Below are 26,574 nucleotides of genomic sequence, written 5' to 3'. Positions count from 1 at the left end.
TGCTATTTCTAATCGTGGACTTAAAACAAGAGCTTTACTTTCACAAGATAGATTACAGTGGTCAAAAGATAATATATTAAAGGTTTACAAGCTATTTACTTTTCTATGCATTTATGCCATTGCACTAAATAACAATACAAACCAAGTGGCATATTTTAATAGAAAAATACAAGCTGACGTTTCAAGTAAACATTTCACAAAACTAGTTTCTGAATTCTTGTAAAACAACTGTTTGCATGGGACATTATAGTGACACTTAATGGAAGCATTCAAAGGTGCATTCAATTATATATACATGGAATTAATAACACTTTTGTTAAGCATTTATCTTATCAAACATATTTGAGAGACTCCTAAGAATATTCATATTAGTCTTTAAAAAAATATTCTACATAATGCAGATCGCCCCCTTATAACCGGTGCCATGCTGACACCACATGACCAACCATTTTTAGTTGTTTTAGGTCTAATTAATTTACTCTAGTATATTTGAATTAATCTTCTTTCTTTTTTTAAACTAAATTTTCTTATGTGGGACAAACTTGATTATTTTATTGTTTTTAATTATTTTATTATCATTTTTATCATACTTTCTGCCCACAGCCTAAGACTCTTCAGCATAATGGACAAACCACAAAATTCAAAAACATTACAGAAACTACTCTAAGGCCCGGTTTCACAGACAGGGCTTAAACTAAAACAGGATTAGGCCATAGTTCAATTAGGATATTTAAGTAATTTTTATAAACTTACTTAGAAAAAAACATTACTGGTGTGCATCTTGAGGCAAAACAAAGGCACTGTTATATTTTAAGATCAGTCAGAGCAAGTTTCTTTCAGTTGAAACAGCTCAGACTTAGATTTTAGTCTAGGACTAGGCTTAAGGCTTGTGTGTGAAACCGGGGGTAAATGTTCAACATAACTGAACATCAAACACTAACTTGCAAAGCATGCTGGGAACAGAATATATATGGGAATATATATGCTTGCTAAAAACTGTTTAGCTGCCTACTTAATATTACCCAATAGCCCAAGCAGCCTAAGTAGCATCAATTAAATAAAGCTTTTAACTGATTGAGGATAGCAAATCCACTAAATAAACAAGAACATTCATCAAGGAAGTAAATAAGGACATTTTTTATTTCATGTTGACCTTGAGGGTCCAAATAATATATGTGCATGAAAGGTTAAAGCTTGCCCCTTGACATAATCCGAGCTTGATGAACCTCCCAGATCACTGAAGCTAAAGTAGCCTACAATGGTATGTAACCAAGAGTCATATGATCTATGGTATACTGGCTTCTTTATTCAAACTCCCTCTGTGCTTTTTCTTTAATCTTTTACATGACCTTCAATGCGTTGTTTCAGATGCTGTTTGTATGAAGTCATGGTTTGATATTCACGTTTGTACAGTTCAGGATTGTATTACTTACCTAAACTTGTTATGTGGTAAATATTGAGAGATTATTTGTTTATGATCTATGTATTGTTTGCATTGCTGTTCAAGAATGACATCACAAGCTTAAACAGGATACACTAGCTTTTTCAAGTATTATACAGGAGACAATTGTGCTTAAAATGACTAAGCTTTGATGCTAAAAAATCAAGATGATGAAAAAGACAACTGGCATTGCTTAAAGCTCATGAAAACAGTGCAAAGAATAATTAAGTGCTTTCTATGCGTGCAGGCGTAACACACTGTACAGGCTCATGGCTGGTAGGCTGCCGCACAAGCCCCCATTGAGGCTGGGCATTGGGGCCCAGAGGCCGTAGAGCTGGCTGATGAAGAAGCAGATTGACTTGGCCCTTGGTACCTTGAGGAGGAAGAAAAGAACAAGGTTTAAATGCGGACAATTCATTTCAGCTTTCTGGGGAGCAGCTGAATAATAGATGTGCAGGGTACTCACCACGATCTGGCTTTCATGACCCGGGATGCGGTCGTCCGCTTTCTATAAAGGCTAAAGTCACGTATCAAGTCTTGGGTCCTTATATCTGACCTCTGAAGGTCCAGGGGCACCATGGTGGGTGGAGAAATGTCCAGCTCCAGAAGCATAATGTTCTCAGCCTGGGACAAAAAAAGATTTTTTGAGATTTTACAAGATTATACACTACAGTTCAGAAGATTGGGGTCAAGTTTTTAAATTATTTCAATTATAATTAGAAATTCATACTTTTATTCAACAAAGGTAAATTAATCAAATGTTACAAGATTTGTGTTTCAAATAAATGCTGTTATTTTCTAACTTTCTATTCATCAAAGACTCCTCAAAAAATTATATCATGGCTTCCACAAACATTAATTGCCTTAGCATAATAATAATAAGAAGAAGACATTTTTCTTGAGCACCAAATCAGCATATTAGAATGATTTTTTGAAAGATCATGTAACACAAAAGACTGGAGTAATGATGCTGAAATATCAAATAAGTGACTTAACAAATAAGCGATTTTTAAAATAAATAAATAAGTGACAGCATTATGACATAGCTGTATTACAAAACAAAAGTCCTATAACTCAAAAATATTACATTATATACTGATATTATCACTTTTATTATATGCCAGTAAACTGTTATAGATGCAATTTTGATAAAATTCTGGATCAGTCTCTGGGGGTTGAATAATTTTGATTGCAAATGTAAATGCAGCCTTGGTGTGCATGAGATTTATTTCAAGAAAATCTTACCAACCTCAAAATTTTGATAATGGTAATGTATTTTTTGTTGCTAAATTCACAAAAATGTTATTATTACCTTAAAACAGTAATATGATTTATTCCATAATGATTGGAATTTTAAAAAATGACTTGATCTCTGTACAATGCTAACCCTGTATCTAGAAGGAGACCCGGTTGACACAGCTTGAGCATATTGACTTATTGGTCTCTTGTGTCCCACTACAGAAGTTGGCCTTCGTCTGACGAGAGGGGAGTTACTGGAAAATGAGAAAAAATACAATATTATCAGATAAGAACATCATCCTTTTTTTTACTGTAATGTAAGGTTGTTCTTTTACATACTTTTCGGAAGGAAGAATAGGTAAGACTTTCCACTGGTCTTCCTCGCTGTCGAAGTGGAGACGATTTATGATCTTATTCTTTTCCTCTGGAGGAATGAAGTTGTCAATAATCAGGTTTCTGGAAAAAAAAAAAAAAACATTACGGCATGTACAGGAGTTTTGTCTTTTTATAGCTTATTTCAGAATAAAACTGTGAGGACATGTGGGACATACTTGAATTTCATCTCTCTTGTCAGCTCATTCATTGTCTGCTCCAGTTCCTGCCTCATTGTGACATGTTCATTGATGATATCTCCAATCTCAGACCTCACCAGCTGCAGCTTGCAGTAAAACTGAGATGAACAACCAATGCAGTGTTAACTAGGGTGAAAATAAGACTAAAATATAAGCACTTAACATAGCTAATGTCTGCTGTATTAAACAGGGTTAGTTGTGCTTTTCCTATGAGCATCAAATACCCATGTTACGAACATAATTTAGAGAAGTAAATAAAAACCAGTACACTCTAATGAACGGTGGCCTTGAAAACACGAATGAAAATTGCTTGAATGGTTCATTTTGATGATTAAAATTAATTGAATTGAAAAAACACAAGCTAAACTTTTTAAGCAGGCAGTCTAAAGGTCATAAATATTAGTCTATATATGCCATGCATGATAAAAATCCATGATATCTACAGTAAACCATGTTCATGAACTAATTTTGACAGGGATAATATACAGTGAGCCAGATATTATCACAAAATAAACCAGGTATCTGGACCTTGCTTATTGTGCCTATTGTACATTATAAGATTTATGAAAACATGCCAAATAAATACAAATCTGGCCATAAAATATTGATTTAAATCAAAAGTATAGCTGGAGATGTCAATTATTCATTTTAGCTCTCAACATTTTTGACTCAAGGCCCTCCTTTGATAATATTCAGAGAACCTCCTGTCCTCACAAGGTGATATGTAAATTTTAACTAATTTTTAATACTAAATTTAAATATATTTAAGACTTATTGGAGCCTTGGAAGTTTTCTAAGACTCCCTAGTTGTTCTCAGCCCCCTGGTTGAGAAGCACTTTTATATAAAAGATATTTGACCACAGATTGCTACGATTGACTAATCAGGTATTCCTTACACGTATGTCTAACATAATGTGCTTATGTGCCAGACATACATTTCGTTCTGCTTCAAAAACAGTGAGCTGTGTGTGTGTGTGTTTGTTTGTGTGTGTCAATGACCTTACGTACCTTTTTAAGTTTCTTGGTCTTAAATTCTACCTCTTGCTGTAGAGTGGTAAACGTCTCTTTCAGTTCAATCGTCTCTTCATCTTGTTCGAACATCAGCTGCTGCATCTCTCTTTCCATTCTATCCTAGAAGGATTTATCACACACAAATAAGAGATTCTGATTATTCAAGTGTTTTTATGTTGATGTGTATTATAATTACTATGTATATGGCTACTTTTGTACTACAGTCACCTGCTCAGCAATCTCCTGCCTCTTCAGTTCCAGCATTTTCTGCTGTTCATTGGTGTGGTCAATGATGTTTTTCCCTCCAACCAGAAGCTTACTCTCCATAGCCTATAAAAAACATGGCACAAATTATATGATGTGGTTTATGAATGATTTAGTGTATAATGCAGAAAAAAACTGTCTGGACAGAACTAACCTTGTATTTTTCAATCAAAATTTCCATAGATTGCTGCTCCTTCAGCAACTCTTCCACAGTCTTAGATTTCTTGTCTACGGTGCCAAGTTTCCTGCTAATATTAGGCTTGTAATTGGCAGAGGTCTTGGCCATCTGCTGCTTCCACCAATAGTCCTCCACACTCTCCTCCTGAACGGTCTCAACGACCCCCACTTCTCCATCCCTTGGAGTTTCCACTTCTCCGCTGCTCATGCTCCTCTTCATCGTCATACTTTTTCTCCTCCATCTCCTCCTTTCTTTCGCTACCATCCCTCGTTCCTCGAGCTGTGCCTTCAGCCGGGCTATTTCCTCTTGGAACTCACGGAGCAGGGCGTCTTTGGGGTCCTCGTTGATCTTTGGCTTGTTCCTGATGTTCTTCGCTCTGTTGGCATACCTCAGTGTGGTGAGCGTCTCATCATAGTGGCACGAAGCTGGTCCAACGGTGGCCACCATAACGGTTTTAGAGTTGCCTCCGAGGGAGTCCTGTAACAGCCGGGTGAGTTTGGAATCCCGGTAGGGTACGTGGGTACTCTTCCCATCCACCAAAGCCGAGATAACATTTCCAAGAGCGGAAAGCGACAAGTTGATTTTCGCAGCTTCTTTAAACCTCTGTCCCTGGACACCTGTTTTGCTTTGCCGCTCACTGCCGGCCAGATCCACCATATTTAACTTTCCAACACGAATGTGGTCTTCACCATCAATGCCCATTTCGCTGCATTCAATAGTTATGACAAAAATCGCATGAGATCTTGAGCTACGCTCATTCATTTTGGTAAATCCGACAGATCTTGATTGGTTCCCCAAGTTCATGACATGCTCAATCTCCTTTATGTTCTTAGTCACCACAGATGAGAGATCTTTGACATAAACACCCAACTCAGGATTTTCCTTGAGCTCCAGTTTTTTGTTGTTGTCTTTGCAGAGAAGGTCTCGTATCTCTTCTTGATATATTTCCATGTAAGACACTCTCACGAGATACTGTTGGTTCTGAGACCTGGATATGTGAGTGAAAATGTGCTGAAATGAATTTGGGATGACGCCCCTCCTTTCGGGGTCTGTGGGCACACCTTCCATTGTATATGTTTTGCCAGTGCCAGTTTGCCCATAAGCAAATATAGTTCCGTTGAACCCGTGTAAAACAGAGTCAATAAGAGGTTTGCATGCATAGTCATACAGCTCGTTTTGTTTCGAACTCACGTCATAGACGGCATCAAATGTGAATGTTTTTAAGAGGCTTCCGGATGATTTGGGATTACGCACGCTCACCTGTCCCAGTCTGACATCTACTTCAACAATTTTTTCTTGATTCGTTGCCTCTTCCTTCTTGTTTAAAGGGCGGCAACGCACCACCACCTTCACCGCCTCTGATTTCTTGCCAATCGACATGGATCGCGGTCGCAATAGGCTATTTCTCTTCATCATTTCTATGAAAAAGCCTGTACGTCTTTAATATTCTGCTGTTAGTCTATATATGAATGCGAGGAAGGATTAAATGAAATACGCATATTCACATGCAGCCTGCACATACGCATTTGAATGCGGCAAATGTATGTCCATTCTATGAAAACAGGAGCGCATAACATCTTGGTCCAACGCCATCATTCCACTCCGCTTCATGCACCGAGCCCCGCGCATCTCCTGCTCCGGCGGCACACGCCCTGCTCCTCGCAGACAATAGACGGAGCGCGATGCTGATAGGTAGACTAGCATGTTTTCTCTCTGCGTGAGGTGCTGACGCATTCGGTGTGCAGGTTATAATCACTCAATGATTAGATTATTGGCGATTAAGTAATTGTATGTAATAGAGCACAAAAATGGTATATGGTCAAAAATTAGACTAGGTTTATGTGATTTAACCTTCATGTTTGTAAAGGGTTTGAGAGAAGTCAAAATCCTTTAATAGCTCAAAAATGTATTTAATTTATAAAGATTAATACACTTAAATTAAAATACTTGTAGGAATACTTATATGAATATAAATACAAATCATTAATTGTTTTTCATTTTATTTACCATGTTCCTCACAGGCAAACACTTATGTAGGCTATTTATGTATATATATATATATATATATATACACAGCACACACACACACACACACACACACACACACACATATATATATATATATAGAGTGTAGCCTCTCTATATATGTGTATATATTCACATATACACACACACAGTATATATATACACAATACATACATATATATATATATATATATATATATATATACATACATGCATACACACACACACACACACACACAAACAATCAAAAAATTAATGAAATTAAATGTTATTCTATATCATTTGATAGTATGTGCTATAATATATGGATAGATAGATAGATAGATAGATAGATAGATAGATAGATAGATAGATAGATAGATAGATAGATAGATAGATAGATAGATAGATAGATAGATAGATACATACATGCATACATAGATTATCATATGGGATTTTTGTGACTGCATAGCCTGTTTTACAGTCCCCATCTGTAAATTATTATAATAATGTTATAATGGTTATACCCCCTAATGTTACTATCCCTATTTGACCTATTACATTTTCACATCCTGAATATAAAAGGGTGGAATATTACATATCATTTAATTACTATCTATCTATCTATCTATCTATCTATCTATCTATCTATCTATCTATCTATCTATCTATCTATCTATCTATCTATCTATCTATCTATCTATCTATCTGTCTATCTGTCTGTCTGTGTGTCTGTGTGTCTGTCTGTGTGTCTGTGTGTCTGTGTGTCTGCCTGCCTGCCTGCCTGCCTGTCTGCCTGCCTGCCTGCCTGTCGGTCTGCCTGCCTGTCTGTCTGTCTGTCTGTGTGTCTGTCTGTCTGTGTGTCTGTCTGTCTGTCTGTCTATCTATATTTAGGTGTTTTAGAATTTTGGGTCCAAAAATAAAATATAGTCATTTCGAACAGAACATGATTAATATTACTGCACTATCCTGAACTTTCAGGCTTGGTTATAATACTAATGTGAGTCAGAATTACGATCATTCAGTTTGGGTAATGCTAATCTTTCTTTATTACCAGTGTAACTAATCTGTGCACACCTTGGAGTAATTTCCGTCCATATGCACTGATTGCTATGATTTACATTGTTTGAGCGGCTTCAGACTGTGTTCTCACTGAACACGTGACTCCAGCGTTCAGTCATATTCGGCCAATGGGATGCGTGTCCCCGCTCAGACCGTGTGGAGAACTTTACCGGGTGCAAAGTCTCAAGTTTCGTTTAACTTGTCCTGCAGATTCACGAGCGTCTTTTATTCCATCACCAGTCTATAGCGGCTGTTTCTGTTTTACATGAAAGTATGAATGAATGTATGCTGTGCAGAATTTTCTAGTGCGTCGCGCAACTTGCCAACAGCGTTTACGCGTTTATTTTCAACATTAATATCTTGTTAATGCCATAGACGTTTTTGTCACGAAATGTAAATTATTACAAGTACTAAAAGAAACTTTTTTTTGCCGTTGAAGACAAAAATGGGTTTGGGACAGAATCGGGTGCGTTTGCTGGGTATGCTGTCTTTAACGCTTGTGTTTTTCATTGTTGAAGTTGTGGTAAGCAGGATAACTGCATCTCTCGCAATGTTGTCGGACTCTTTCCACATGCTGTCGGATGTAATAGCTTTGGTAGTGGCTTTAATCGCGGTGAGTTTTGCGGAGACAACTCGTGCCACAAGTAAAAACACGTATGGATGGATCCGCGCAGAAGTGATGGGAGCGTTAGTTAACTCCGTGTTTCTGACGGCCCTCTGCTTCACGATTATATTAGAAGCCGCTGAGCGCTACTCGCTGCCTCACGAGATTGAGAATCCACGCGTGGTCATTTGGGTTGGTGTTGCTGGTCTCCTGGTGAATGTACTCGGTCTTTTCCTGTTCCACGGACACGCAGGGTTTGGTGGGCACGGACACTCTCATGGGGGTCACTCTCATACTGGACACTCTCATCTTCACAAGACAAGTCACACGAAGGCACACGAAGAAGCAGACAATCTCATGATAAACAGCATCAGTTCTCAAGGAGACCAAACTTCTGAACTCAAATCAGGTATTTGATTTAAATTACAATTTTATTTATTTGTAAATAATATTATATTTAAAAAAAAATATTTTTTCATTATTATTTTATTTATAATCTAACATACATATAAATTCAGGATTGTCACATTCCTGGAACATCTGGAAATATTAGGGAATTTTTACACCTAGAAAAAAAAAACATGGAAATTCTTAAAATCTATTTTAAAACGTCCTGTTCCCACAGTCCCGGAAAACCTTGAAATATCAGCGAATGTCAAAAAATCTTAAAAAAAAACACAAAAATGTCTATAGTCAACATATTTTTTTCTAGCTATTTTAGTTAGTATTTCTTCAGCTAGAAATTGGTATCCGGTTTTCAGGCGACCAGAAAAGTAATGGGAATAACATGGAAATTCACGTGGGAACCCTGTCTTAAAAGTCATGGAATATCAGGGAATTTCAAAAGTGCGATTTCCAGGCTTGGAACAGTCATCAAAATTAATAAAATCTTAAAAAGATCATGGAAATGTCTGTAGTCAACATCATTTTTTGGTTGCACTTTATTTTGCAGTACATGTACTTACAGTATACTAACTTAAGAAATTACTGTAATATAAGGTAACTACGTGGGGTAGGTTAGGTTCAGGGTTAGTACCTATTGTAATTACTATAATAAGTACATAGTATGTACATGAGGAACAGGACTGTTCCTGTTTTTTTAGTTATTTTGTAATTAGTATTTCTTCAGCTAGAAACTGGCATCCAGTCAAAAACATGGAAATTCAGAAAGTGTGGAACTGTGTCAATTTTCTATGGTGAATATTTTCTTCTACTTATTACCTCTTTTAGTGCAAAAAAAATCTATATATATATATATATATATTTTTTTTTTTTTTTTTTTTTAAGTGTGAAAACCCGGTAACTAGGAAGATGTTTGAAGTAATAGCTTGGCTTCATTTTTATGCACACAACTTAATGCAAAACACATATAATTGAAAACAATGTTTTCTTGATCTTGATTTTTCTGCTCATTTTGCTGACTATACCCAGACAGCCTAAACATCAAAATCCCCGCTAAGGGCTCATTGGAGGACTTGGATCATAGTTCTGAATCAGCCTCCCAGATGAACATGCGTGGGGTGTTCCTGCACGTGCTCGGTGATGCATTAGGGTCCGTCATTGTGGTAGTCAACGCCTTGATCTTCAATTTTGTGTGGACACCATGCCACAGTGACGCAGTCTGTTTCAACCCCTGCCGTAGCAGCCACTTGACTGAACATCAACATGTTAATACCACAGTCCTGAGCATATCCAAAACACCTGACAGGATGCCCAGAACTGTCTCTGTGGCCGGACCATGCTGGGTGCTTTACCTTGACCCAACGTTATGTCTAATAATGGTGTGCATTTTGCTCTACACAACTTTCCCTCTCCTAAAGGAGTCGGCTCTGATTCTCCTACAAACAGTACCCAAACAGATCGATATGCACAAGCTGAATGGGAAGTTAAGGAGCTTGGATGGAGTTAAGGCCGTTCATGACCTGCATATCTGGCAGCTGGCTGGGTCTCGCATTATTGCAACCGCTCACATCAAATGCACGGATCCAGCTTCTTACATGGACATTGCCAAACACATTAAAGACATCTTCCATGATGAAGGCATCCATGCTACTACTGTTCAGCCAGAATTTTTTCCCATTTCTGAAGGATTTGGTGACTCTCAGTGTGAGCTTTCCTGTCGAAGTCAATGCGAACCCAAGCTATGTTGTAATCCGACTAAAAGGGCTAAGCCAGAGTCAGAGTTGACCAAGAGTAAAGAAAAGTCCTGCAGGCACACTCTAGGATGGTCTGATCGGAAAGAAGTGGAGGATACTGTACATACAGAGAGGGAATCAACGGTTTAGGACAAGAAGGACATTATATTGCATGAGTTACACACGTTCACTTGCTCATAGCTGATTGTTGCAGGAAAAATTAGGGCGATTGTCTGGACTATTTCAAATCTGCTTATTGCAGAAGTGTTTCTTTTAGAGAGCTGGGTTTGTTAAACACAACAACATTCAGTTAATCATCAGTTCATGCTGTGTTCTGTATATAATCCTGATATATAAAAAAATTAAAACAACTTTATTCATATTATGCACTGTATATTGGTTCTTATTGATTACTAGATAGATAAGTAATAAAGGTCACTATATGCACTGTATTTACAAAAGAAGACATATCGATGCCTAGCAATAGCAGATAATTATTATTATTATTTTTATAAATACTTTGTTATAGTCCAAAGATATTCCTGGTGTATTAGTGTGTTTTAAAGACTATTTCAAATCTGCTTGTTGCAGAAGTATGTTTGAGAGAGTTGGGTTTGTTAAACCCAACAACATTAGATTTCATGCTGTGTTCAATATATAAACCTGATATATGAATGCAAAACTGAATGCAACTTTATCCATATTTTGTATGTTGTTTCATATTGATTGCTATAAAGATAGATATTAAAGGTCACTTTATATTAAAAATGAAGACATTGATGCATATTAATAGATGTTATTTTCATAAATATAATTCAAGAATATGCAAATTCAAAAACATTTCTTAATTAAATATTTTTTATGGTTTTTCAAATATATTTAGTAATCCACATAAATATATAATGTGTATTTATTAAAAACATTTATTATATTAATTAATTTTTTAAAATATTTTTTCCGCTTTACATATTATCATTTGATTCTCTTTTTAAAGAAATAGTTCACCTAAAAATGCAAATTTTAATGAAATTAAAAATGAATGGGTGCCGTCAGAATGAGAGTTAAAACAGCTGCTAAATTATCCGTAACACTGCTTTCTCCAGTGTAAAAAAGTCATCTCGTCTAAGTCGGGAGAGAAATATGCACAGATACTGTTTCTGTTCTGTTCTGAGTACTGTTCTAAACAAATATGTCAGTGCATTTTGATGTGAGAAGACAACAGGGGATCGATGGATCCCTCCTTTTCACTGGAGGAATTATTATGGATTGTGAATATGGTATTTTATGGTATTTTGTCAAAGGTTTTTAAATTTAAACACTTTAATGATGGATTTGTTTCTTACAAATATACAGCTTTGAACGTCACAAAATGTTAATTGATGGACTGGAGTTGTGTGGATTATTGTGATGTTTTTATCAGCTGTTTGGACTCTCATTCTGACGGCACCCATTCACTGCAGAGGAACCATTAGCGAGCAGGTGATGTAATGCTACATTCTCCAAATCTGTTCTGATGATAAAACAAACTCAAATACATCTCAGATGGCCTGAGGGTGGGTCATTTTTTTTGGGGGGGGCAAACTATTCCTTTAAGATATGCTTGAGATTATTATTAAAATATACATGATTATTATAGAACGCATCTTTTGAGTCACACTGCAAAAGGAACCTAATATTCTGTTATTTGGTCTATAAGTCATCCATGTTCCTGTCCCTGATTTAAACATGAGATGCAGCAGTCAGCGGCGTCCTCTCACACAAAATGACATCTTGCTCCTTGCACAGCTGTACAAACAGATCATGTCTTTAATGGACCTTGGAACCAACTGCACTCATATAAAAGCACACAAACACTGAGATAAGTATTTAGTGACTTGGTTGAATTCTTTAAATAGATTTCTACTCTTGCATGGCTATGTGGAGGATCAGGGGATGTTTGTTATGAAACAACAGTATTGGGATAAGGGTGGGGAGCACTTAATGAGGGCAGTGTGATGCAATCAGTAAAGTAGTGTGTGGGGCCCTGTTTCAGAACAATGGAGAATGGTTCTTATTCAGTCATTGCATAGTCTTCAAATCAATTCTCTAGGATAAGAGACCTGATGTGTGTCTACTATTGTAACAATTAATAATTGATTGACAGCTATTGACAGTCATGCAGCAATCAGTGTCTTGTGCTGTTTGCATTGCTGTACATCTGTAAGGAGATATGTTTTGCTTCTTAAGCAGGTTAAATTGACTGTTGAACTGAGAGTATGATGAAGGGGCTGGGGATGACCGAGTTTATCATGTGAGAACGGTCCCGAGTTCAGATGGAATTCGTTGTGAAAGTACAAGCCCTACAATGACACCACTGTAACATGCAAGAACAAAATATAAAGAACACAACCTTTTGCTTGGTTAGTACAATAGTGCTTAAAGTGCTTAATCCAGTAAACACATGACATACCAGTCACATAATTTATTCATACTTTTTAGTCCTTTCATTACTTACTAAAGGCTCATTCACAGCAAGGGCACTAACTATAATAATATCAATAAAGATATAGTGTTAGAAATCTTTGTAAATTTAAAATAATAGCTGAATCCACACCATGGCACAGTGGAACGATATTATTAAAATGTCTTTCAAAATGAAGGATAAAAATGTTGACAGCCAATCAGAATCCATCCAGCTTTTAAGAGCTTGAGGAGGACACAAAGTTGTCCTGTGTTAGTGCTAATATAGTTATCGTTATAGTCATCTTTGAAGTGATTGTCATTGGTGTGAGTGTCGCTTAGTTGGTAATGTAACTGCAATGTTGCAAAAGCACAAATTATTAACAACTCACAATAATGCCCTAATGTTCGAGTATTAGTGATATTTAGGCAATTTTGATTTATTGGCAACGTAACTGCAACGTTGCAATCCCTTGAAATTATGATCACCAAAGAGATCATTCATCTCACCCAAAATTGATTAGAAGGCATATATTAAACCACTGGAATCATAGGGATTATTTTGTGGTGCTTTTGCATGAAACTACAATTTTGATCACTATTAACTTGCATTGTATAGACCTATAGAGCCTAAATATTTACTAAAAATCTTTGTGTACTGAAGAAAAAAGGACGTCATAGGCCACATAGGATGGCATCGAAGGGGAGAAAATTATTAATTTTAATTTGGGGTGAACTGTACCTTTAAGAAACATTAGTTACAACATATGAAATATAGCAAAGTCACAATAAAGACAAGTGGGGGAAATAAATACAGATTGTACAAACAATAGGTGGAGTAAATCACAAAGTTAGTGCAATTAATAATGGCCTACCTTAAACTGTGTCTGACAGAGATAATTTTATTGCGTGTTTGCCATCTTGTGGATGAACATTACATTGCAGGCTATTACAATTGATGAGATGGTCCTCATCAGAACACAAGATCCAGGGGACGTGATTGGATCTAGATCCAACTCTTCCCACCTTACCCTTACCTAAACCTCCACCCCCTGATCCCTAAACCCACCCATTCCCCCCCCTAAACTTACCCGTCTCCACCCCCTGATCCCTAAACCCAACCATCCCCATCCCTAAACCTACCCATCCCCACCCCTAAACCTACCCATCCCCACCCCTAAACCCACCAATCTCCACCCCTAAACCCAACCATCCCCACCCCTAAACCTACCCATCCCCACCCCTAAACCTACCCATCCCCACCCCTAAACCCACCAATCTCCACCCCTAAACCCAACCATCCCCATCCCTAAACCTACCCCCACCCCTAAACCTACCCATCCCCACCCCTAAACCCACCAATCTCCACCCCTAAACCCAACCATCCCCACCCCTAAACCTACCCATCCCCACCCCTAAACCCACCAATCTCCACCCCTAAACCCACCCATCTCCACCCCTAAACCTACCCATCTCCACCCCCTAGATGTGGATCCAACCCCGCCCCCTGGATCTTTGTTCTACAGTGAGGGGCCACTGCAACTGATTGCACATTTCAGGGTTATTAGTTGACTAAAGCAAATAAAAGTTATCTGACTTAAAACATAACAAAAATTGTACTTATTTTATTAGTTGCCAAGTAAAGATTTTTATTTTCATTTAGTTTAAGTTGATACCTAACTAAAAGTAAAACTGAAATAAAATTAAATAAAAAATGAAAACATAAAAATATAACAGAAAATTCATTCAGAATACTAATAAAAACTAATTTACATGCATTAAATGATCATAACCACATGCACAAAGTCATATGTATGTAGATGTATAATCTGGGAGTCCAGAATCCCTCTGTTGCTAATTATTTCTTGCTAAAGTGATGCTTTCTAAATTATATTTTCAGCTTAATTTATTGAGTAAAAAGTTGAAAGTAAAATGTACATGAATTTCAAATGTGTTAGTACTGTCTCTGTTTTGTTTTATCCATATGATTTGAGAAACTAATTGAATTAGTAACCTATAATTATTTTTATAATTATAAAATGAATTAATTGAAATATTCATATAATTGAAATGATCTTATGCATTCACTCGTTACCTGAGGTAGTGTATAGAGTTGGTCTGTGGCAGTGCAGTCAAATACATGTCTCCTCCTCCTGCAGTCAGTCATACACACATTGACCTCCAAACATGGCCGGCGTACGAGCCCTCGGTTCCCTCTCCAGATTCACAACCAGAAGATATACCCTGTTTCCAGGTACTTCACACAACCACAATCTTTTCTTACATTCCTATCGTATTTCGCTTTGACACTTGCATAAATAAACCACTTTGAAGAGTCACGTCTCAGTCATACTCCACTGTAGTAACGTTAGCTTAGCTCAACTGCTAATTAACTCAAGGTCTAGTGATGAATGTTTTGTGAATGTATAAGCTTCACTTTACATTGCAGTAACATTACGGTGAAATGCTAGTGTTTATTTTTTATTTTATTCACAGTAGAGTTGACATGCTGTTCCCATTCAGATTGCTAATACTGGCTATTATCTGTTAATGCATGACAAAACGAATAAATGTATAAATATGTATATAACGTGTTTAATAAGGAGTCGTTCCCTCTGCCATTGAAAACTAGTGTAATTGGGGTTGTTTGGAAGAGACCTGCTACTTGGTTTCTAATACATAATATAAGAATTATTGTTAAATTATGTCTGATAAGTCAAGATTTGTTTAGAGAGAGACACTTTGTATTCAGTTGATAATGTTTTCATCGTCATTGGGAAGTGTATGGCATTATCATTGTGGTTGTAGTGCAGGTTAAGGGGAAACTAGGTTAAAGTTCATGTGTGACTGTAATACTGGAGTAATGTCCTCTACAGGACTGTCTGTATCATCACTTATCCTAGCTTGACCCTCACTGGTTATTTGATGATATGACTTCTGAGAACCTTCTGTGATTTTACCTACTTATATTCATCAATATTAACTTTTTTCTTTTCTTTTTTCATCCAATAAAGGTGTCACCAGACGGACCTTTAGAGTTGCTTCTTGTATGATGGGTAAAATCATTATATATTACATATAAAATAAATGAAAGTATGTGTATATACCGCATCAAGTGATTTTATATACACAGAAAGTGTCTACTTTAATGTTTCAAATAGCGTTTGTGAAATTGTCAGCATATACTTATTCTGAACTGTACTTAAAGTATATTAACGAAAAAGTGATCGTACTGAATTATACTCTAATTATATTATATGAACTTCTTGTTGACAAATACCTAGTGGTTTAAGGACTGTGACAAAGATTGATAAATATTTAAGTTGACAGTTAATTTGTATTTTAGGGCTGCACTGAGTATTTCAATATCATTGAATGGTTCTTAATATGACAAATTACACAATGATATTTTTTGCTTTTAATCATGATAAAAATGTATGATATCATTTTTTTGCTCAGAAATGATCAAATAAACCGAACACATTCTAATGAACGAAAAACGAAAAACTAAATTTAAAGCTGTATTAAAGTCTTATTGTTTTAATGCCTTTTTGTCTTTGATCCATAAATAATATACACAATAAAAAAATATATATGTATGTGTGTGTGTATATGTATAGCATTTATTTAGTGTTTTTTTATAATCTCTGTTTCATGTATTGATTGGTTTTTCATTTTCATGTCTTCTCAATGTTTCCTCAGCTCGTACACATGTGAACTATGAGATCAAGGGAGATGTAGCTGTGGTCCGTATGAATGACCCCAGTGCACGGGTAATAATTGTCTCCTCAAAACCATGCATTTATGCATTCAAATTATATTATAATGTGTCGTAATGTGTTTTTGTGGTGTCTAGGTCAACACGCTGTCTGTTCAAATGCAAAGGGAGATGACAGAAGTTATGGATGAGATTTGGGGAAACAATGCTGTCCAGAGTGTTGTTCTCATCTCATCCAAACCCGGCAGCTTCATTGCAGGAGCAGACCTTAAGTTAGTATCAGGATTCATAATATGTTGTTTATTAACTGATTGTGGTGATCATTATCAAATACAATGCTGATATCTTGCCTGTGTGTGTGTTTTTTTTTTTTTCTGTATCATGTAATTAGCATGATTCAGGCCTGTAAGACTGCAGAGGAAGTTACAGGCCTTTCTCAAGAGGGCCAGAGGATGTTTGAGAAGATTGAGAAGTCTCCTAAGCCTATTGTCGCTGCCATTAATGGATCATGCCTTGGCGGAGGATTAGAGGTATTGGATTTGTGTGTATTTGTAGTAATTTTCTTCTTCCACATGGTGAGCATAAGGATTACAGTCAAATTTTGGACCTAATTTGTAAAATTTTCTGGATATGTTTTATCATTTGTTGATGATTATTAGTTATACAAACAATAAATCAGATAACTGAGAAGCAAAAAACCTAAATTCAGCACTAAAATTGAGTTAGCATTTAGTTCTACAAAAAATACAGTGTTGATGTTGTGTATTTTGTCTTTGTAGTTTGCCATTGCCTGTCAGTACAGAATAGCCACCAAGAGTAAGAAGACGGTTCTGGGCTGCCCTGAGGTCATGCTCGGCCTTCTGCCTGGAGCTGGAGGAACACAGAGACTGCCCAAAATGGTCAGCAATATGCCAACATCACATTTAGTAATGATTCTCTTGATTGATTCTTCACGACTCAAGTCTGATTGTTTTTGCACATTTGTTTTATACAGCTTGGTCTTCCCAGTGGCTTTGATTTGGTGCTAACAGGAAGGAGCATCCGACCAGATAAAGCCAAGAAAATGGGACTGGTTCACCAGCTGGTGGATACTCTTGGTAAAACAATTTCAGTATATTGCATTTGTGTATGTAAAACAGTAATATTGTGAAATTCTTACAATTGAAATGAACTTTTTCTCTTTTGTATATAGTAAAAAAATTTCTTGTAATGTTAAAGCTGAATTTTCAGCAGTCATTACTTCAGTGTCACATGATCCTTCAAAAATCATTCTAATATGCTGATTTAGTGATCGATAAACATTTCTTATTATTATCAATGTTGAAACAATGTTGTTACTTAATATTTTTATACATTATAAATAGAAAGATCAAAAGAACAGTATTTACTTGAAATATATATATATATTTTGTATAAGCATTACATTATTTTATTTATTTCATCTATTTATTACATCCTTGCTGAATAAAAGTATTAATTTATAAAAAAAAAAAACCAGGGCCTGGATTGAAGAGTCCAGAGGAGAGGACCATTGAATACTTGGAGGAAGTTGCTGTGGAGGCTGCCAGAGGGCTTGCTAAGAAGCAAATCCCACTTACCAAAGAAAAGGGCTTGATGCAGAGTAAGTGATTGCAATAGTCAAATTAGTAGTCAAGCATGTGTCTAAAATAATTTTGAAACTACAATTTAATTAGGCTTTTGTGTAGTTAAGATTAAAACTGTTAATCTTTTGCAAGATTCAGACTATTGCCTTTATACACAATTTTGCTTTATCACTGAAATTGGTATTTTGCAGAAATTCAAGACTACGTCATGAGTTACCCATTTGTGAGACAGCAGATCTACAATACAGTTGAGAATAAAGTCATGAAACAGACCAAGGGATTGTACCCTGCCCCACTGAAAATAATTGAAGTATGATATTTGTTATTCTGTGCTTAATGTGATGTGTTATCATAAATCATGGCAGAAATAGAAAATTATGTTCTGCTTGTTTTCTCTTTCAGTGTGTGAAGGCTGGTCTAGAACAGGGTCCGACTGCAGGTTACCTGGTTGAGGCACAGGTGCTGTGAAAGTGTTTAAACTGTTTATTATCGCTTCTATTCTACAATAAACCTGAATCGTCCGACACTTGATTTACTGAACCATATCCCATGAATTATTCCACTTAACTAGACATCTCTCGCTTTTTTCCTCAAAAAGTCACCTGCGTTTCTGATCAAGTGTATTTTTCAGGAGGATTTTGAACTTTGCAACTGAAAGCATGTTGAATTATCTGTCAATTTTCATTTAATGATAATATTGGGTTAATGCAGGCTGTGGTTAAAATGAAAGACAATGTGTAGTATTAAAATTTAATATGCCCTTTTTTATCTCCATTTCAGAATTTTGGCAAGTTAGCCATGACCCCTGAGTCTAAAGCACTTATTGGCCTTTACCACGGTCAGGTCACATGCAAGAAGAATCGATTCGGAACCCCTGAAAAGGAAGTAAAGTAAGTATATTCTTACTCTGTTATCATGTGTAAATTTGTAAGGTAGATTGACCGTTGCTGCATGACTTAATTTGTAATGCAACTACTTAAAGCTGCAGTCAGTAAATTGTTTTGGTTAAAAATGATCCAAAATCAATTTTACCAGTACATAACCAGCCAGTGTTCAAAACTATCTCCTTACCTTAGCCCGACTCAATAAGCTTATAATAATGTTTTCTAATTTGAGTGGTACTGGTAGGTTTTGGCGAGAAATTCGAGCATGGCGCTGCGTCATTACGTCACGTCTGTAATGACGTAATAAAGATTAAGTCCCTGCTAGTAGGCTATATCGCATGTGAGGATGCTGCAGGTGGTGGATAGTTAGCCTTTTCTCACAACAGCTGGAATAATTAAATTTATCATTTTGATGGCGGATTGGAATCCAGAAGGGATTGTGTGTTTATGAAACACATGTAAGTGACTGAAATTAAATGATATTTGAGTTTTACATTTGCATCTGATTACAGATAACCTACATGGGATTACACAAATTTTGTATTTTAAAGAGAATAATTTGCTTTTTGGGTTAAAACAATTTCTTTATACGAAATTGGAATGAAATGACAATTAAAGATTAGACTGTACAGAAATTGTAACGCTGATACACACCACATACACAGTCACGTAATGCTGAAAACAATTTGCGAAAGTATAACAATAATAATAATTTGCACGGTTTGATGTGATATGAGCTATCCGATCATTAGATTTAATCACCATTGGTAGCGCAATTTATTGTAAGGTTTTTTTTCTCAGTTGGTCAGAACAAAAGTGGCAGACTTGTTACTTGCTCAGATGATAATATCCAGTGAAAATTCTTATTTGGGTCATATATTCCAAGGCATAGGCTAGAATCTGTGATTCCGAAGTACAGTATCCACACCAGTGCGGTGACTGATAGCCACACATCAAAACATTACATTCATCCACGCTGAAGAGCCGTGTCGACTCTCAACCCTTGTAAAGAAAAAAAATTCCAGGTTTGCAATTGCAGGTTTCAAACAGAGATAGCGACAAAGAAGCAAAACTTGCGGACTGTGGCTTTAATGATTTATCTTTATTGCTGGAAAAAATTTAATTTTTCTTGATTTTCTGTTTGTAGAACACTTGCTATCTTGGGAGCAGGGCTGATGGGTGCTGGCGTTGCTCAAGTGTCTGTAGATAAAGGCATTCACACCATTCTTAAGGACACTACACTGGAGGGACTCAGTCGTGGAGAGCAGCAAGTCTATAAAGGGTGAGAATTAAAGGGATAGTTCCCCCAAAAATGAAAATTCTGTCATTAATTACTCGCCCTCATGTCATTCCAAACCTGTAAGACCTTCGTTCATCTTCAGAACACAAATTAAGATATTTTTGATGAAATCGGAGCGCTTTCTGACCCTCTATTGACAGCAATGCAACTGAGACATTCAAGGCCCAGAAAGGTAGTAAGGACATCATTAAAATAGTCCATGTGACAACCGTAATTTTTTGAAGCTTCGAAAATACTTTTTTGTGAGCAAAGAAAACACAACTTTATTCATCAATTTCTTATCTTCCTTGAGAGTACCAAGACGCATACGTGTGCATTCCTCTGCTTGTAAACAAGCCGCAGCGCATCCAGGTTCTATGTCAGAACACCGACTCCTGCGTCAGCAACACCACATGCTTGTGTCATGGTACTCTTGTGAACCTACATCAAAGACTGACATGGAAGAGAAGACCTTTTTGAATAAAGTCGTTATTTTTGTTTTCTCTGCGCACAAAAAGTATTCTCATAGCTTCATAACATTGAGGTTGAACCACTGATATCACATGGACTATTTTAACAATGCCCTTAATACCTTTCTGAGCCTTGAAAGTGGTAGTTATCAGAAAGCTCTCAGATTTAATCAAAAGTATCTTAATTTGTGTTCCGAAGATTAACGGGCTTGGAACGACGTGAGGGTGAGTAGTTAATTAATGACAGAATATTCATTTTTGGGTGAACTATCCCTTGAAGTATAGTGAACCAATGAATATAAAAATGAACTAGATCAAACCTTTAAGGAGAAGTGCAACCAGAAATATAAATTATCATGTTGTTCAGTTAATCTTTGAAACACAAATTATTTGCATACACCTTTATTGAAATCTGTGTTAAAAAATATTTATAATAGGGTTTTTATGTGTATAAATGCCTAAATTAAATCTGTTTGTTATATAAAGTGATTGTATCTTTTCACAAGACTTGCAGAGGTCTCAAACTCAGTTCCTGGAGGGCCACAGCTCTGCAGAGTTTAGCTCCGACCAGCTCCCAATCACACCTGCTTGGACGTTTCTAGTAATCCTGAAGAGCTTGATCAGGTGTGTTTGATTAGGGTTGGAGCTAAACTGTGCAGAGCTGTGGCCCTCCAGGAATTGAGTTTGAGACCAGTGAGAGTGTTCGATTCATATGGATGTTTTATTACACTTTTATGACCTGTTTTGGTTTCCTGGACTTTCAGTGGAGGGACAAATGTCTTAAATTTAATTAACAATGTATTAATTTCTGTTTTGAAGGTTAATCAAAGTCTTATGGGTTGAATTTGTAGTTTTTTAACTATTCCTTAAAGCTAAGTTAAAGCTGCTGTGATGGTGGGAGAGGAGCATTTTTTTTATTATTCTGTTTTTATATTTGATTGGCTTTTTTGTATTAGATTTATTTAATTGCATTAATTTTATTTTATTTTCAGGCTAAATGACAAGACTAAGAAGAAGAGTATGACATCATTCGAAAGGGACAGTTTTCTCTCCAACCTAACTGGACAGCTTGACTACAATGGCTTTAATAAAGCTGACATGATCATTGAAGCTGTTTTTGAGGATCTGAGCATCAAACACAAAGTCCTAAAAGAAGTTGAAGCAGTAAGTTAATATCTAACAAGACTGAGATTTCAAATTCTCCTAAATACTAAAGCTTTGATGATACCACATTTTCTCATTCCAGGTGATTCCTCCACACTGTATATTTGCTACCAACACATCTGCTTTACCAATCAAAGATATTGCAGCTGTCAGCAAGCGACCTGAAAAGGTAAGAAACTTGAGTTCTTGACCACCATGTGAAGTTTAGAGACGATCTTGAATGTTACTGTTTTGTTTCAGGTAATTGGAATGCACTACTTTTCTCCAGTCGACAAGATGCAGCTACTGGAGATCATCACCACTGATAAAACCTCCAAGGACACAACAGCCTCAGCGGTGGCGGTCGGCCTGAAGCAAGGCAAAGTCATTATCGTCGTTGGGGTGAGACACAGATTTTCAAAATCGCTATTTTATGGGTTTGCAATTCATTAAAATATTTTGGAATAACAAATTGCAATGTTTGTCTTCAGGACGGACCAGGTTTCTACACCACAAGATGTTTAGCTCCCATGTTGGCTGAGGCAGTGCGTGTATTGCAGGTTTGTGAATTACCTTCTGAATTATTCATTTATTCCCATCTGTTGTAAAAGTGTTATATATATATATATGCTATGATGACACTCTTAATAGTAACATGCCTGATATGCAGATCTTTGTATTTTCTACATACAGGAAGGTGTTGACCCCAAGAAGCTAGATTCCCTGACCACAGGCTTTGGCTTTCCTGTTGGTGTTGCAGCCCTGGCTGATGAAGTGGGCATTGATGTGGCAGCTCATGTGGCTGAAGACCTCGGCAAGGCCTTCGGCTCCAGATTTGGAGGGGGAAATGTTGAATTTTTGAAGAGCATGGTGGACAAAGGATTTAAAGGTACATTCTTTAGCTTAAGGACAAAGTATACTTCAGTTTTGATGTGAACGTGTCTGCAGTGTGCGAACGGAGGAATCAATCTCCAAAGATCAATTTCCAAAAGCACAAGCATAAAATGACATTTGAAAAATTAAAGTTTTAATAATATTAAATCATTATAAAATAAAAATAATATTTGAGAAAATAATAATATTAAGTACAATTAGAAAATGTAAAAATATTTGTTCAATACGGTCTAATTTATCATGTTTTCATATGTATTTGTTTTATTTTGGTAGTGTCAATTTGTCTATTTTGTCAGCAGTTAAATACTCATTTAAAGGGATAGTTCACCCAAAAATGTGAACAATTCTGTCATTAATTCCTCACCCTCATGTCGTTCCAAACCTGTAAGACCTCCGTTCATCTTCAAAACACAAATTAAGATATTTTTGATGAATTCTGAGCGCTCTCTGCCCCTCCCATAGATAGCGGTGATCCTAACATGATCTAGGCTCAGAAACGTAGCAAGAAGCTCGTTAAAATAATCCATTTGACATCACTGGTTTAACCGTAATTTTACGAAGCTACGAGAATACTTTTTGTGCGCAAAGAAAACAAAAATAACTTACTTCAACAATTTGTCTCCTTCGTATCACCCTAAAGTGCCATTTTGGAGAGTATCACAGACGTAAACAATGTATGCAATGTATGTACGCAGATATGTTGTTTACGTTCTGATCAAAGCGTAAACAACGTATCCGTGTACGGTGCTGCTGACACAGAACAGCATACGTTGTTTACATATGTGATACTCTCCAAAATATAGGGTGACACGGAGGAGACGAATTGTTGAATGAAGTCGTTATTTTTGTTTTCTTTGCTCACAAAATGTATTTTCGTAGCTTCGTAAAATTACAGTTGAACCACTGATGTCACATGTAATTAATGACAGAATTTTCATTTTTGGGTGAACTATCCCTTTAAGGTCTTTAGTGGCCTTAACATGTACGGTATAATTTGTCATAAATGATTTCTTCTTAATACGCAATTAGGCCGTAAATCAGGTAAGGGCTGCTACGTCTACCAGCCTGGACTTAAACGCAGGGATGTGAACACAGAAGCTCTGGAGATTTTGGAATCATACAAGCTGACGCCAAACGCTGCCATGTAAGTTGTCTTTATTTTCAATTCATAAAGTAGTATTTTACATTTACATTTATGCATTTAGCAGACGCTTTTATCCAAAGCGACTTACATTGCATACAAGTTACAGTTTTTTTTTTTTTTTACATTTTATCAGCTCTTGCTTTCCCTGGGAATCGAACCCATGACCTTGGCGTTGCTAGCGCCATGCTCTACTATTTGAGCTACAGGAAAGCCTAATTTGTAACATGCCATTTAATCATTTGGCAGACGCTTTTATCCAAAGCGACTTACAATTGGGGAATACAAAAAGCGATTCATCTTGAAGAGGCAATCAGACAGAGAAAGTGCTCGTAACACCAAGTCTCAGTCATTGTTCAAATAAGTACAAGCTAGTAAGGGAGGGAGAGAAGGATAGAGGGAAAGATTAAGTTTTTTTTTTTTATGTGTTTAGGATGAAGTCAAGTACTGCCGAAAGAGATGAGTTTTCAGTTGTTGCTTGAAGATTGCCAGGGATCCGGCGTTCCGGATAGGGGTGGGAAGATTATTCCACCTGCCAGGAATGATGAACGAGAATGTTCTGGAGAGTGATTTTGAGCCTCTCTGTGATGGTACCACAAGGCGTCGCTCACTAGCAGATCTCAGACTTCTGGAGGGGATGTAGGTTCGTAATAGTGAGTGGAAGTAGGAGGGTGCTGAGCCTGTGGTAGTTCTGTACGCAAGCATCAGTGTCTTGAACTTGATGCGAGCTGCCACTGGTAGCCAGTGCAAGGAGATGAAGAGAGGTGTAACATGCGCTCTTTTGGGCTCGTTGAAGATCAGTCGTGCCGCTGCATTCTGAATCATTTGTAGAGGTTTGATTGTGTTTGATGGCAGACCAGCCAGAAGAGCATTGCAGTAGTCCAGTCTAGAAACAACAAGGGCCTGGACAAGAAGTTGTGCAGCATGCTTTGTCAGAAAGGGCCTGATCTTTCTGATGTTGTGTAGTGCAAACCTGCAGGATCGAGCAGTCTTTGCAATGTGCTCTTTGAAGGTGGAATTTTATCCACCTCTATTTTATCAGGACCGATGCAGTGTTATTGTTCTGTAGTAGGGTAATTCATCCTTTTTCATCCAAGGAAAAGGAAAAAAACAACTATTTTTGTCATCACTGCTTCTTTCTGTCTCTCCACCCAGATCTTCAGACTCAGATATTCAGTACAGGTTGGTGTCCCGTTTTGTGAATGAGGCTGTTCTGTGTTTGCAAGAGGGAATCCTTGCCAGTCCAGTGGAGGGTGACATTGGGGCCGTGTTCGGTCTCGGCTTTCCACCCTGCCTTGGAGGTGAGAGTCCAAAGTCCAGATTTACTTTGATTTGAACTTATCCTTAAACCTTAAAAAAAATGTAAAGGATAATGTGCATTCAGTCCCATCATTATGTTAATTGTCTAAATGCAGGACCCTTCAGGTTTGTGGACAGCTTTGGTGCAGAAAAACTTGTGGAGAAGATGAGAAGGTTTGAGGAGGTCTTTGGGAACCAGTTTACACCTTGTCAGCTACTGCTCGATCACGCAAAGGATCCGAGCAAGAAATTTCACAAGTGACTTTAGCGTCATGTGCCATTACTACTTCATTGAAGTTTCAGAGATTTACGTGAAAAACAAGCAAATGCGATTGTGCACTTAAAACGAGAATACAGAATATGAAGGGCGTTTTTGTTCTTTAAAACGGACATTACAATAGGAAATATCACTTTTCCCGTAAGATGCCATGTGCATGACTAATATTCAGGTAGACTTTGGCCAAGCGATAGCCTTTTACTAAATTAAATGAATTCGTTTTTGAGTTGTTTTTGTATATTAATGAACTCTTTAGGTGAAATTCTTTTCTAATGGTTGTGTACAAACTGTACAGGCAGAGACATCAGGTGCATTCCAGTACAGCCCTGGTGTCAGAATCAAAAACTAATGGGTATAGTCCAAAAGCACTTGTCTGTAAAATAACTGTTTTAATTTCAGTGAGCTTTGATGCTCAATCTGTCTCTCTGGACATAAAACGTGGCCTTACATAAAAAATTAATGTCAATGAAATAAATGAAATGCTCAAGTCTTCTATTATTATGGTGTTTTTATTGATTCCATGTGGTTTTTACTGTTAGGACCGTTTATTTCATGGGAACTTCTCTTTCTGATGTTATAAGCATGATGTAGACAAACAGGGAGATAATCTGTTAACTACCTACTGTACTAAAAATGTCTATGAAACATACATTACATTTTATAATGACAAACTTGATTGTTATATTAAAAATATAGGATGAATATTAAAATTTTAATGAAGCTGTACAGCGTCTTTATACTACAGCAGAAAACAGTATGAGAATATTTTATTTAGATTATTGTAGCATAATGTCCCCATCTTTTCTACAGACCTGCTGAAGTGCAATCAATAAACTAAATGGAGTGGAAAGGTCAATGTTTTTGATATTGGCTTTTTCTTATAAGGAGAAAACATGAGCTCCAACAGGAGGCGCTC

General features: G+C 36.8%; 3 protein-coding genes across 4 annotated transcripts; 2 read left to right on the top strand and 1 right to left on the bottom strand.

Annotated features, from left to right (window-relative positions):
• Window positions 1–1,708: 1,708 nt before the first annotated feature.
• On the bottom strand, window positions 1,709–6,121 carry kif3cb (kinesin family member 3Cb; the record flags this gene model as incomplete). The annotated part of the gene is made up of 8 exons (XM_079443852.1): window positions 1,709–1,814; window positions 1,908–2,065; window positions 2,829–2,934; window positions 3,020–3,136; window positions 3,232–3,350; window positions 4,261–4,383; window positions 4,492–4,593; window positions 4,682–6,121. The coding sequence occupies 8 exons, from the start codon at window positions 6,119–6,121 to the stop codon at window positions 1,709–1,711; spliced, it is 2,271 nt and encodes a 756-aa protein (XP_079299978.1).
• A 1,808-nt stretch (window positions 6,122–7,929) lies between these two features.
• Window positions 7,930–10,865, top strand: slc30a1b (solute carrier family 30 member 1b). Its single transcript, XM_079443136.1, has 2 exons — window positions 7,930–8,784; window positions 9,807–10,865. Exons 1-2 carry the CDS (start codon window positions 8,217–8,219, stop codon window positions 10,658–10,660), a joined length of 1,422 nt encoding a protein of 473 aa, XP_079299262.1. The 5' UTR covers window positions 7,930–8,216; the 3' UTR covers window positions 10,661–10,865.
• Window positions 10,866–15,051: 4,186 nt separating this feature from the next.
• hadhab (hydroxyacyl-CoA dehydrogenase trifunctional multienzyme complex subunit alpha b) lies at window positions 15,052–26,512 on the top strand. 2 transcript variants are annotated; one of them, XM_079444023.1, is made up of 20 exons: window positions 15,052–15,203; window positions 15,964–16,005; window positions 16,652–16,722; window positions 16,806–16,939; window positions 17,059–17,197; window positions 17,447–17,566; window positions 17,662–17,764; window positions 18,166–18,288; window positions 18,463–18,581; window positions 18,674–18,730; window positions 19,052–19,161; window positions 20,303–20,437; window positions 21,897–22,068; window positions 22,151–22,237; window positions 22,309–22,449; window positions 22,539–22,607; window positions 22,741–22,936; window positions 23,971–24,085; window positions 25,238–25,383; window positions 25,498–26,512. In XM_079444023.1, exons 1-20 carry the CDS (start codon window positions 15,137–15,139, stop codon window positions 25,641–25,643), a joined length of 2,292 nt encoding a protein of 763 aa, XP_079300149.1. In that variant the 5' UTR covers window positions 15,052–15,136; the 3' UTR covers window positions 25,644–26,512. The 2 variants fall into 2 exon arrangements, with proteins under 2 accessions (XP_079300149.1, XP_079300150.1); XM_079444024.1 differs by having other exon boundaries at window positions 15,111–15,203; window positions 15,964–15,996; window positions 25,498–26,155.
• Window positions 26,513–26,574: the final 62 nt, after the last annotated feature.

The sequence above is a fragment of the Barbus barbus genome (assembly GCF_936440315.1).
Source record: "Barbus barbus genome assembly, chromosome: 20".
NCBI lineage: Eukaryota > Metazoa > Chordata > Actinopteri > Cypriniformes > Cyprinidae > Barbus > Barbus barbus.
Note: the sequence above shows the minus strand (reverse complement) of the source record. Positions and strands in the feature narration are given on the sequence as shown.

Coding starts and splice junctions, on each gene's coding strand:
- slc30a1b (XM_079443136.1), top strand. CDS start 8,217: ATGGGTTTGGGACAGAATCGGGTGCGTTTGCTGGGTATGCTGTCTTTA. Junction 8,785..9,806: donor AACTTCTGAACTCAAATCAG/GTATTTGATTTA, acceptor GACTATACCCAG/ACAGCCTAAACATCAAAATC.
- hadhab (XM_079444023.1), top strand. CDS start 15,137: ATGGCCGGCGTACGAGCCCTCGGTTCCCTCTCCAGATTCACAACCAGA. Junction 17,567..17,661: donor CACAGAGACTGCCCAAAATG/GTCAGCAATATG, acceptor TGTTTTATACAG/CTTGGTCTTCCCAGTGGCTT. Junction 24,086..25,237: donor CTGACGCCAAACGCTGCCAT/GTAAGTTGTCTT, acceptor CTCTCCACCCAG/ATCTTCAGACTCAGATATTC.